This window comes from Hippocampus bargibanti, linkage group LG15 (assembly GCF_051943395.1).
Source record: "Hippocampus bargibanti isolate YZ-2025 linkage group LG15, ASM5194339v1, whole genome shotgun sequence".
NCBI lineage: Eukaryota > Metazoa > Chordata > Actinopteri > Syngnathiformes > Syngnathidae > Hippocampus > Hippocampus bargibanti.
Window position 1 is genome coordinate 7,922,450 of NC_142748.1, and position 11,414 is coordinate 7,933,863.

At 43.0% G+C, this 11,414-nt stretch overlaps 2 protein-coding genes across 2 annotated transcripts; both read right to left on the minus strand.

Moving 5' to 3' along the window:
- Positions 1-4,735: 4,735 nt before the first annotated feature.
- crp1 (C-reactive protein 1) lies at positions 4,736-6,912 on the minus strand. Its single transcript, XM_089015669.1, has 3 exons — positions 6,497-6,912; positions 6,356-6,422; positions 4,736-5,817 (listed from the first exon to the last, which is right to left on the minus strand). Exons 1-3 carry the CDS (start codon positions 6,500-6,502, stop codon positions 5,207-5,209), a joined length of 684 nt encoding a protein of 227 aa, XP_088871795.1. The 5' UTR covers positions 6,503-6,912; the 3' UTR covers positions 4,736-5,206.
- A 141-nt stretch (positions 6,913-7,053) lies between these two features.
- stub1 (STIP1 homology and U-Box containing protein 1) lies at positions 7,054-11,235 on the minus strand. Its single transcript, XM_089015667.1, has 8 exons — positions 11,052-11,235; positions 10,258-10,489; positions 9,879-10,077; positions 9,637-9,802; positions 9,481-9,556; positions 9,339-9,395; positions 8,519-8,635; positions 7,054-8,328 (listed from the first exon to the last, which is right to left on the minus strand). The coding sequence occupies exons 2-8, from the start codon at positions 10,369-10,371 to the stop codon at positions 8,203-8,205; spliced, it is 855 nt and encodes a 284-aa protein (XP_088871793.1). The 5' UTR covers positions 10,372-10,489; positions 11,052-11,235; the 3' UTR covers positions 7,054-8,202.
- Between the last annotated feature and the right edge of the window lie 179 nt (positions 11,236-11,414).

The following is an 11,414-nucleotide window of genomic DNA, read 5'->3' on the forward strand; positions in this document are numbered from 1 at the left end:
GTGTGTGTGTTTGTGAATTTGTATGTCTATTTTTGTGAGGACATCACAAAAAATGTTCAAACAGGAATGTGTGTGTGCGTGTATTGTGTGTGTGTGTGTGTGTGTGTGTGTGTGTGTGTGTGTGTGTGTGTGTGTGTGTGTGTGTGTGTGTGTATGTTAAGTCCATTTTACAAATACTCAAATTCTCAAAATATTAAATTTTGCACCCACTAAAAAAACACATTTTTTTCTCTGCATTATATTTTTGTCATAAATTAAACCACTCCTAGGCCCATACATAAAATTGATTCTTTCTTTCTACATTGCATCACCCCCCCCCCCCCCCCCCCCCCCCATGATGAAAGGTACGTAAATCCCTTTTCCCTTCAAATGCGCATTTATAAATAATAAAGTTGAAACGTTTCATGCAAAGACCTCAAAACATGCACTGGCGTCCTTAAAAGCATTTTATAGGTGGTGAACTACAAAACCAAAAGCATGAATAATTCAGGGCCCAATGCTGAGCTGGCATAACATAACAGGAAAAACATGAACAAATTTGAATGGCAAGTGGGAATTGAACAATTTCCTCGCTTTGATTGACACGTTTTAGCATCGTTTCCCCCGCCCTCCCCTTAAAATGACATTACAATGTGATAGCAAACACAAGCACGTAAAGAAATATGAATCAAAGCCCCGCAATGGCTCCTTTTCAAAGCTAACATCTATTTACAATGAAACAGTATCCGTTTGAATGGGAAATATATCCAAAAATAGACATAAAGAACCCAAAATGAAAATTAGGTTGCAAACCACTACAAAAAAAAACCCTCCTTGCATTTGTTTTCCACATACATGAACAGAGTAGGCTTGTGGCTAAAGGGGAGTGGGGCGTGGGGGGTAAATTAGGCCTTTACATTCCCACAGAGGCTAATCCATCCATTTAGAGGGTTGTAATATTTAATTAGGAGGCCGCAAAAATGCCTGGCAGCAACGTACGCTGTGGCAAGGCTCATATGTTTGGAAGAGACTGAGGGCCAAAGTGAAAACACGCTAAAAACTACGCATGCATGCACACGTACGGCCAAAGAGTTCAGGTGAGGTTACATAAAAGAGCGTCAGCGCAGAACCGCCGTTTTGAAAAAGTCGCGGCTTGGAATTGAAGCGGATTTACGTAGTGGAGGAGATGTGAGACAATTTGTTTTTCTACTTCTTTCCTCTTGTCAGAGATGACGGAAGAAATCTGATTGGAGGAAGTTGACCACAAGCGCAACTGTAAGGTCAAACTGTGACATGGTTTTAAAGTCCACTAAGCGACTCGCTGGAGCGTCGGGTTCGTCCCGCCTGAAGGGATGGCGGCGGTGGAAGCCAAGCGCTCTCACCCTGGTCGTTCAAAAGGTCAGGCTTCGCACCGGCGGTGTGAAAGCCGCTCACCGAAAAGGCTATTGTCCATCTGTTTTTTTTTTTTTTAACCGTTCACGACTGACCCTGTTACCCCTCCCACTCTATTAACACACCGTTGACAAAAAAAACTTATTTCCTCTTGTAATAAATGGACGTGTTTGGCCTAAACAACTATTTTTTTTTATGTATGTTTTCATAAAGAGAACAATTTGCATTGGGAGGTGGTATAAAAGTGCGGCGTCGGCCCGACGCGATGCCTTGCTCTCTGATTCGGAATGACTCTAATGGGAGGGCCTGGTGAATTTTTCATACAGCCCAGAGGGGCGAGGGGGGGGCACACTGGCACATTACATCCTCTTGGCGAAAGAGCAAAAGAAGGGATGAACTATTATTGAGATCTTTTGGGAGTGGGGAGACTTGCCCAAGTTGTTCTTTAAAAAATTAAATATATATATACAGTAAAGTCTCGTTATATCGATATTCAAGGGAGTCCGAAAAATATCGATATAACCGGGACTATCGATATATCCGACCCTGTTTGCATGTAATTTTCTCCGTGCGTGCATAGAAATAGTATCGATATAACCGGGACTATCGATATATCCGATATCGATATAACGAGACTTTACTGTATATATATTTTTTTAAAGAACATTTTATTTTAAATTAGCATTTAATTATTATTATCCTCATCGATCTAGATGTAATTTCGTTATTTGTCCGCCAGACGGCGGAAATTCCCCATCGATCTAGATGTAATTTTGTTCTGTGTCCGCCAGACGGCGCTAATTCCCCATTAATCTACATGTAATTCTTTGTACTAAATTCATCCTGCCTACTTGATATCTATTTTCTTGATGTCTAATTTAAAGCAGATTCTTTACTTAGATTTACAGACTTAATACACTGTCTGTAAGTAAAGAATCTGCTTTAAATTACATGTAATTATGTTCTGTGTCCGCCAGACGGCGCTAATTGTTGGCTGTGATGAGAGGAGAGCAGAAATAGATCGCTTGAATGCCATAAATATGATAATAAATATGGCATGAATTTTATAAACAATTTAGAAATAGCCATGAATTCCCATGTGAGTATAGAAAGCAAGCATTTTCCAGATTGGCCGTCCTTTTGTTTCTTGCTTCCTTTAATTTGTGGGCTCATCTCCGCCTGAACTGGCCCATCTGTCCAAATCAAAGTCGGCCCTTGAGCTGAAAAGCCGCCCTCGCCTCGCCTCGCCTACCGGGAACCAAGTGTGATTAACGAGAGCAGCTTGATCCGCTCGCCTCTTTGTCACGTCCGTGAACAAACGCCGGCTGAATAATGCCCAACATCACAATTTAATAGGCTGAAATTTCTGCAAGAAAGCTCTAAAAACATTATCCATCTGTTCAGTGCGCACACGCTGGGATAGCTCGTAGCACTGTCTCGCCGTATGCAAATATGTTTTGCCTGGAAATTTCTTTGGAGTTGCTCGAAGGAATCCAGAACGGCCCGCCTTCTGTCTCGCCCCCTCGACTGGCTCGCTAGCTTCTCCCGTCTTTCTCCTCTCGCGTGGAAAATATTTCACCAGCTCCGCACGCACACGAATTAGCGCCATCTCCGAGCACCACGGGGCCGATATGCAGATCGGGAAGGGGGTGAAACTATTTGCTCACTTGGACAAAAACAGCCCACACAAGACGCAAAAGCGTTCACTCAGCCTTGAAATAACTAGAATAGAAAGAAAGCTAGCTAGCTAGCTTATAAGTAGCTATCGAGATAGCTAGCTAGGTATATACTGTAGTGTATATAATAGATCGCTAATAGATAGCTAACAGATAGCTATCGAGATTGCTAGCTAGCTAGCTGGATAGCTATATAGCTAACAGATAACTAGAAGATGCTAAATTGACGGGATGACTCTGGCGTCGCATCGGTGTGTCCTTTCCAAAGCGTATATTGAGTTTTAGGACTACGTAAAAATTCAATACAGCGTTAGAATTGTCCTTAGATTGTCTTCTTTCATCAGAAAAAAGAGTTAATTCCTAAATTATATGGGTCTGGAGTTATATGAGCTTGAAATTAGGGTGGATGTACAAAATACAATACGTATTTATGTATATAGCGCTTTAACAACAGCCCAAGCTGAAAAAAAAAACACTATGATGGAAAAAAGGGAAATACTGCCCCTTGTGGAAGAGAAAAACATTGCTAGAGGTCTGGCCAGTGCTTTATCAGCACCCAAGCAAGAAAAACCACAATTCGGGAATGGCGCTCGACGTCATATTTTCAATTCCTAAATAAATTCGGGAATAGCAGTGAATGAGTTAAAAGCCATGACAAAAACAATATTTTAGCGACAAACGCTGCATTGTAGACAACAAGATTTGCTCCATGTGAGGAATGCGCATCCCTTTCGGGGCGGAAATGCACCAAGGCGCGCACGTGTCACGCGTGCGTATGTGATGCTAAACCCGATCCACCAGATGGTCCACAAAGGTGTTCACACACACTGAGTGGGCACGGCGATTGATGCATTGCAACAACCAGGAAGGTGGAACATTTGGCTGCTGACCCGCAGTCACAACTCATCGGCCCTTCCTTCTCCTTATTTAACAGCAGCCACAGCGCTGACGGCGCACACACATGCACGCACACACGCTAAGAACACGGCACTTTTGCAGCCTCAAGGGTGCCTGGGACGCGTGCCAGAAAGTTCTTTGCGGTCTCTGCAAGGAGGTCACAAGGCCTTGAGAATGAGCGCATGAAGCCACGGACGTGAATGGGGAAGACGAGCTTCAATTTACACGCAGATGGAGAACATCTTTTGTGGGGTCGGGGGTCGCAAAAACACATGGTCGGACTATTATTTTATTATTCAAGTTACATATACAAATTCAGTTGATAGTTACAGTTTAGTCAATATTCTTCATCTTCTCAGCACCCCCCTCTGTCTTATCAAGTGGGTTATTATTATAACTCTACTTTGCGAATTTTTGTTTATCGCGGATGCTCCTGGTCCCCATTCACAGCGAAAAACAAGGGGTTACTGTAATCCTTAATTAAGAGATTTGGGATGTTGTCAATGGTTTGAATATCCGCAAGAAATATAGTGTACAGTGGGACCTACGCACCTATCACATGTGAAAGAGCAAAAGTATGATTGAATTTTTATTTTTTTGATGAAATATGGGCCAAATTTACCTGCGAAAATCGATTTATTTCGTCATTAAAGTGCTAGTGTATTATTATACTGCCGTCTGGCAGACAAACTTCTAATGACAACCAGGAGTTTAACTGTCAAACGAAACCACCATGAAAATAATTCCATACGATGTACATTTAAATATAAGACGTTTTAAAAATGAGTTATTTTATTTTTTGATTAACTACGGGCCTAATTTGCCTGCGAAAGTCGACTTGTTTAGTGATTAAAGCTACACGTTCTATATAGTGTATGGATTACACTGCCCTCTCGCGGACACATTTTTAATGACAAACGGGAGTTAAACTCAAACAAAACCAAAATGAAAATAATTCCACACGATGTCCTTACATTTAAATAAAAGATGTTGTAGAAACATCGCCAGAGCTAAACAATTATTTATTTAGTTTGAATAAGGTTTTTTTTTTAATTACATAGTATAGAATGTAAACAAAATGGCTGACATTTGAGTCCATTCAGACGTTTTATTGCTATTACTTTCTTATTACATTTTCTTCTTCTAGGCCAAATATAGTTGACCACTATTAGTCAGGAAGCTAATAGAAAATAAGAGAAAATATAAGTTAGGGGGGGTGGCAAATATGAGAGGTCAGAGGTCACACGCGACTTGACGGCAAGTCAGTCATCTTCCACCACAATGACGTTGCCGTTTAGCTGATAATCAACGGTGGCCCAATCAAAGACGTTGCCTTTGGGGACCTCGCGGCCGGAATCCCAGTCTTGGATCAAGCGGCGGGAGAGGACGAAGTCCCACATATTCACATCGCTCATCTCCCCCACAAAACTCTGGAGGGCCTCCAAACCCCCGAGATGTTTATCGGGATCCTGCCCGAGGAGGACGGTGCCATCGGGACGGATGCCGTGTCCGGGTTTGTATATTTGGTAAGCGCTGCGCTTCCCGTCCAGCCAAACGGCGGCGAGGCCGGCGACGGATTCCCAAGTTAGGCAAAGGCTAGTGCGGAAAGTACCCAAAGACGGGAGGGAAAAGAAAAGGCCGTCTCCGCTCATGTAAAACGAGACGCGTCCGTCTTTTTCGCGCCATACGTTGAGCTCGTCGTAGTCGGCGGTGCGGTAGGCGAAAAGGATGATTTGGCGGTCTTCGGGTAGCTCGGTGGCTACGCGCATGCATAGCGTGAAGGCCTTGAGCGCCATTTCCTTAAGCGGCATTAACGTCACGTAGCTGAAATCCGTCTCGTAAGGGAAGAGCAGGACTTTTCCGGAGAGACCCGCTGAAGACAAATGGGAACAGGTGGGATATTTTCACACCCAAAATTAAAAGCTAACCAATCGACCCGAATATGAGACTAATAATAATAATAATACATTTAATTTCTAAGCGGCTTTCAAAACTCTCAATGGCTGCCACTGCTCACACGCACACAAAAAATCCAGTGACTGTAAAGTGTCCTTGAGTTTTGAAAGGCGCTTAGAAATTAAATGTATTCTTCTTCTTATTATTATTATTATTATTATTAGCTAGCTAGCTCGCTATTCGCGCCAGCGTTCACTCAACCCGCAAGTAACTCAAATCGATAGAAAGCTAGCCAGCTAGGTAATAGATAGCCAGTAGATAACTATTAGATAACTAGCTAGATAGCTAATAGATAGCTAGTTGGCTAATAGATAGCTATTAGATAGCCATTAGATAGCAAGCCAAAGAGCTAGCTAGCTAGATAGCTAATAGACAGCTAGCGAGACAGATAAGACAGTTAAGTGATTTTTTCTCAATAAGTGGAGCGTCACAACGTCAACAGAAGGACATATTACCTTTCCTGGTTGAGGAGTGGCTCAAAGAAAACACAGCAAATAGAAGCACGGCTAAAACACGGATATTCTGCAAAGATACACGCTAGTGGTAAGTGCGGGTAAGCAGAGGAGATGAAAACGAGGCTTTTCAAACGCGCTTACCATCATCACGTCGTGCTGTGGAGTCGTCAAAAGTGATACCGCCGTCTGTCCTCTGCCCCGCCGGTACCAGTTGTGACGGCGGCACAGACAATGGGCTCACTCAGCGGATTGATACTCGCACACAAACATCACGGCGATGAGAAAAAAAGAGCGTCAGAGCAAAACGCCGATGTGGGTGGGTCGCGGCTAGGAATTGAAGCGGATTTACGTGGGACAATCTCTTCGTCAATGGATGCTACAGCTTCGTGTTTGCTTTCAACGTTTAGCTTGTAGCAGACAGATGTGCACATTTCACCGTGACATCCCTGATCCACTGGTGAAAAGAATGCTTTGATCCTGTCCTCTTTCATCTCGAACTGCTTCATACGACGAAGAGGGTGTCGAAAATGCTTAAGATTCAATGACTGCATGTCTTTGTGTTGTCATATTATTTGTTATTTATTTTTTGTTTGTTTTGACTTCAAGATGGCGCACGCGAGAGGGGCTGCCTTTACAGCAGCTCCTGTATTTTGTTTTTCTACATCCCCCCCCTGAAAAAAAAAATATGAAACAGGGTCTTCACATTGTCAACATATTGACATTTAATACACTTTCAAAATGAAAGACGGCCAGAAAAACAAAAAAAAGAGAACAAAGAAGCATATCTTGTGAAGAAATAAGACAAAGCTGATTATTATTGACACTTTTTTTCCCCTGCGCACGGCTAGTCAACCACTCGGCCCGAAGATTGTACAACTCAAAACGCGGGTGTGTATGATCGATGATGATCTTTCCAGCATTTTAAACTAAGTGGAAGGATGACACGGTAAAAATTGAGGTTGATAGATTATCCATTGGTGATTGTTTATACAGTTGGTATAACGATGCTATCACATTACCAGCATAGACGATGAGGGTAAAAAAAATAGAGCTAAAAAATACCCCCCACCCCGAAATGTTCACTTGCGGGGATCAAAAATTGTCATAGCACAAATCAGGGTGCAACAATGGCATTGAAAACACGTTTTGTCCGAATATCCAGCAAATGGGAAACGTGTTTTTTTGGCCTTCATACCCTCTCACGTTCCAAAAAATCCCCCCCAAAAAAACCCACACAAATTCATCACATGTCAATCATCCGAATTTGCGCGCTTTAACTAGTTGAGCACAGTTTTCAGTCTTAAGTCTTTCTACGGGGGTCAAAGGGCATATTGGTAAATGTCAATATTGTGGCGCCACATACAGGAGAGGCCGACAAGTGAACATCCAGAGAAACATCACCGTTTTTTGTTGTGTTTTTTTTTGGGAACCCCCCCTCTCAAAAGCCTTCACTGTCTTTTTGTAAACTTGCATATAAAGTGGTCACACAATGCAAATATATAGTGAACATTTCAAGTGCTAAGAACGGATAAATCTGATTTAATTTCTTTAGCAGTCGCCTACGTCGGAGATGGAATAAAAAAAAAAACAAGAACGACCCCCGTGTTGGGGTGGGTGAAAAAAAATTAAAGTGGCCAAAGATGCCAAAGGGAGTAGAGGGCCACAAATGCACAGCCTAGCAAGTTTCAAACGCATTCGTCTCCCCTCCGCAAGTCTAAAGTGAGACAGTTTGTTTCCAGGTAAGGAAGGCGCGACATCATCCTGACAGTCTCTTTTGGACTCTTGAAGTATTTAAAGGGAGATGTGAGGGGGTAAGCATGGGGCGGGGGGGGGGGGGGGGGTCTTATCTAGTAGTCCTCTACCCAACCGTTCTCCTGGATAAAGGCATCGATCACTTCCTTCATGGCCAAGTTGGGGATAAGCTGGTCTTGGGTCAGGGGGCTTCGAGTGACCGGGTCAAAATGTCCCACCCGCTGAAGGGTTAAAAAGGGATGAAGGTTGAAATTGCATTTTACGATAAAAACAGATACGGAGCGCTGGCTTTTATTCGATTTCATGCTCTATCAAATGGCATCGGCGGCGACATTGAAAGAAAAGCCATTTTGATCACGTGCACCGTGTTTTCATTGACGTTTGTTTGGCAAAGCGAATTGAATTTGGTACCTGGAGGTGCTCCTCGATGTCTTTGCGGTCGTAGGTGATCCCGCTCGGTGTGATGCACGGCTCCCTCATCAGCTCAAAACTGATCTTGCCGCACAGATAGTCCGGAATATCACGTTTCTGGGCATTGAGACGTACATATCAAAGAATGCTCTGGAACAAATATGTATGTAAGTCCATAAATAACTAAATAAATTGATACATAAATAAATGGTTTAATAATTGAATAGATAGCAAGCTATCTATTCGATTAGATAGCTAGCTAGATAGATAGCTAGCTATTCAATTATTAAACCATTTATTTATTATCTATTCAATTAGATATCTAGCTAGATAGCTGGCTATCCATTCAATTATTAAACTAGTTATTTAATATCTATTCAATTACATAGCTAGCGAGATAGCTAGCTATCTATTCAATTATTAAACCATTTATTTATTATCTATTCAATTAGATATCTAGCTACACAGCTGGCTATCGATTCATTTATTAAACCATTTATTATCTATTCAATTAGACAGATAGCTATATAGCTAGCTATCTATTCAATTATTAAACCATGTATTTATTTATAGATATACTTATTTACCGGATTATTAGCTAGCTAGATAGCTAGCTAACTTCTCCTGGATAAAGGCATCACTTTATAGCTAGCTAGATAACTCGATAAATAAATAAAGGGGGTTGGTGGGGAGGATACCGCCGATGTAAAACAAAAAATGCTCTTTGTGGTTGCACATGAGGAACTGGTCAAATTATTGATTAGCATCAACAGAGAATAAATGTAAGCTAATTCATCATTGCGTTGCGGATGCTACTCACTTTTCTTTTCTCGTCCACTTGAGAGAAGAGTTCATCCATGTCCATTAAGTACTTGTCCTGATCGGGTGACACAAGAAGGAAGTACGTGTTGTCAAAAGTGTGACACGAGACCAAACGCCGGCACCGATCGGTGTGAACGTACGTGTTTAGATGCAATCTTAGCCACGTCACCGCCAATGCGATCGTCATCCTGTTTTTCTTTGTAATCTTCAAGTTGTCTGCAGGGCAAGATGACAGTAGGTTAGTCATCTTTTTTTTTTATATGTTGAGCGAGAGAAAAACAAAACGAGACACTCACCGCTCCTTCTCTGCGAGGATGAGTTTGCTCAGGTAGGCGTGCAATTCGTTCTCCTGGTTGATGCGCTTCTCCTCAATGCTGTTCCAACGCTTCTTCTTGGCCATGCGCAAGGCGCCGGGGATGTCGTCGCCGAAATTCAAACGCTGTTCTTTCGCTAGGTTGTACGCTGCAGAAAAAAACTGGGAATGTGATGGGGCTTTGAGGGGAGGGGTCGTGACCTTTATGAGGGCGTTTGCTCTGACCTTTCTGCAGGTTCCCGATGGCTTCGTCGTAATTCTCCAATTCAAGATGACACTGGCCCAGAAAGAAGTGGGCCTTGACTGATTGGGTGTCCAGCTCCAACGCGTGCTTACAGTCAGCCAGAGCTTTGTCATGCTGCTGCAGCTTCACATGGCAGAGGGCCCGGTTGGTGTAGTACACCGCCACGGAGGGGTTACGGTTCTGGAAGGACGAGGGCATCACACCAGTGTTGCAAGTAGACATTGGGGGAAAAAGTCAAAGGCAGTATTTGCTGTGATTTTGGAGTGCATATAGCACTCAATATATATTGAATTAACATTTTCCTGACATTTTTGTGGTCACAGTTCGAAGCTGGACACAGTCCAACGATGTTCTACTCACAATGGCCTTGCTGTAGCAGGTCGCAGCTTCCTGATACTTGCGGCAAAGGAACAGGCGGTTCCCTTGCTCCTTCATCTCCTGCGCGGTGGAACTCTTCTCCGGGCTGCCGGCCATCTTCTCCACCGGCTCCACGGGGCCCGCCTCGCCCTGCTTCCCAATCCTGTTCCCCGTCTCTCCGGCTGGCTCAACCGACAGGCTCAAGAAAGCCCGGTCCCCGCCTGGATTTCCGACACTGTGCACCCAAAAGACGGCATGCGAGTTAGATCCTCATCAATGCAACTGCAATACAATTTTATCCATATTTCGTTGACTGGCAACTAGAAAAGAAAGAGATCGCTGAGTGTAACACTCCTTCAGATTGCAATCGAGTGAAAGAGAGAGAAAAGAGACCACAAAAGCGCCATCAGAACCCAAGTCCATTTAAACCACACGCACGATGCAATTGGAGACGTTGACACTTGCGTCCGTTTATCAAAGCGTTGACTTTACGCTGAGTAATTGACGCTTGCTAGTTAGCCACCTAGCACAACGATGTAAGCGATCGTGACAACTCACTAGGGGACGCGGAACCGATCAATTATTAAAATGTTAACACAGCGATCCGTATGCTGTTAACGATACCAAATTCTGATTAGGTTAAATGTATAAAATGTCAGCGGGCCGTTATAAAGCCTTTTAGCATTTGGCTAACAACAATGCAAAATTAGCTCGACCGCTACATGGTTTTTAAACGTCTTTTTTTGGCATGTCAACGGTCGTTGGTTTGCTCGTTTTAATTATCTTACTATACCCACCTGTCAAGTGATGCGTCACATTAAAAGATGTTTTATAAAAACGGTTTTATGATTCTGCTGGCTGGAATTTCTCCCATAAGCGATCAAGGCAGGTTGTTGTTGTTATGCTGACATCACGCATGGCGTTACATCAACGGAAGCCGCAAAGGGCATTTTCTTTTCATATTCATTGATTGAAAATAATTAGTCGGCTCCCGTCCGCATAATTCAAGTCAATCTTTGGTGAGTTCATGTTTAAATGAAGAAACGAATATTTAACATTTAACGCGAGACCCCCAGGCCCAGAACAATAACAAATACATAAAAACAGCACCATTCAAGAGCTGTAATGCATATAATCACCACAAGAGGGCAATCTAACCA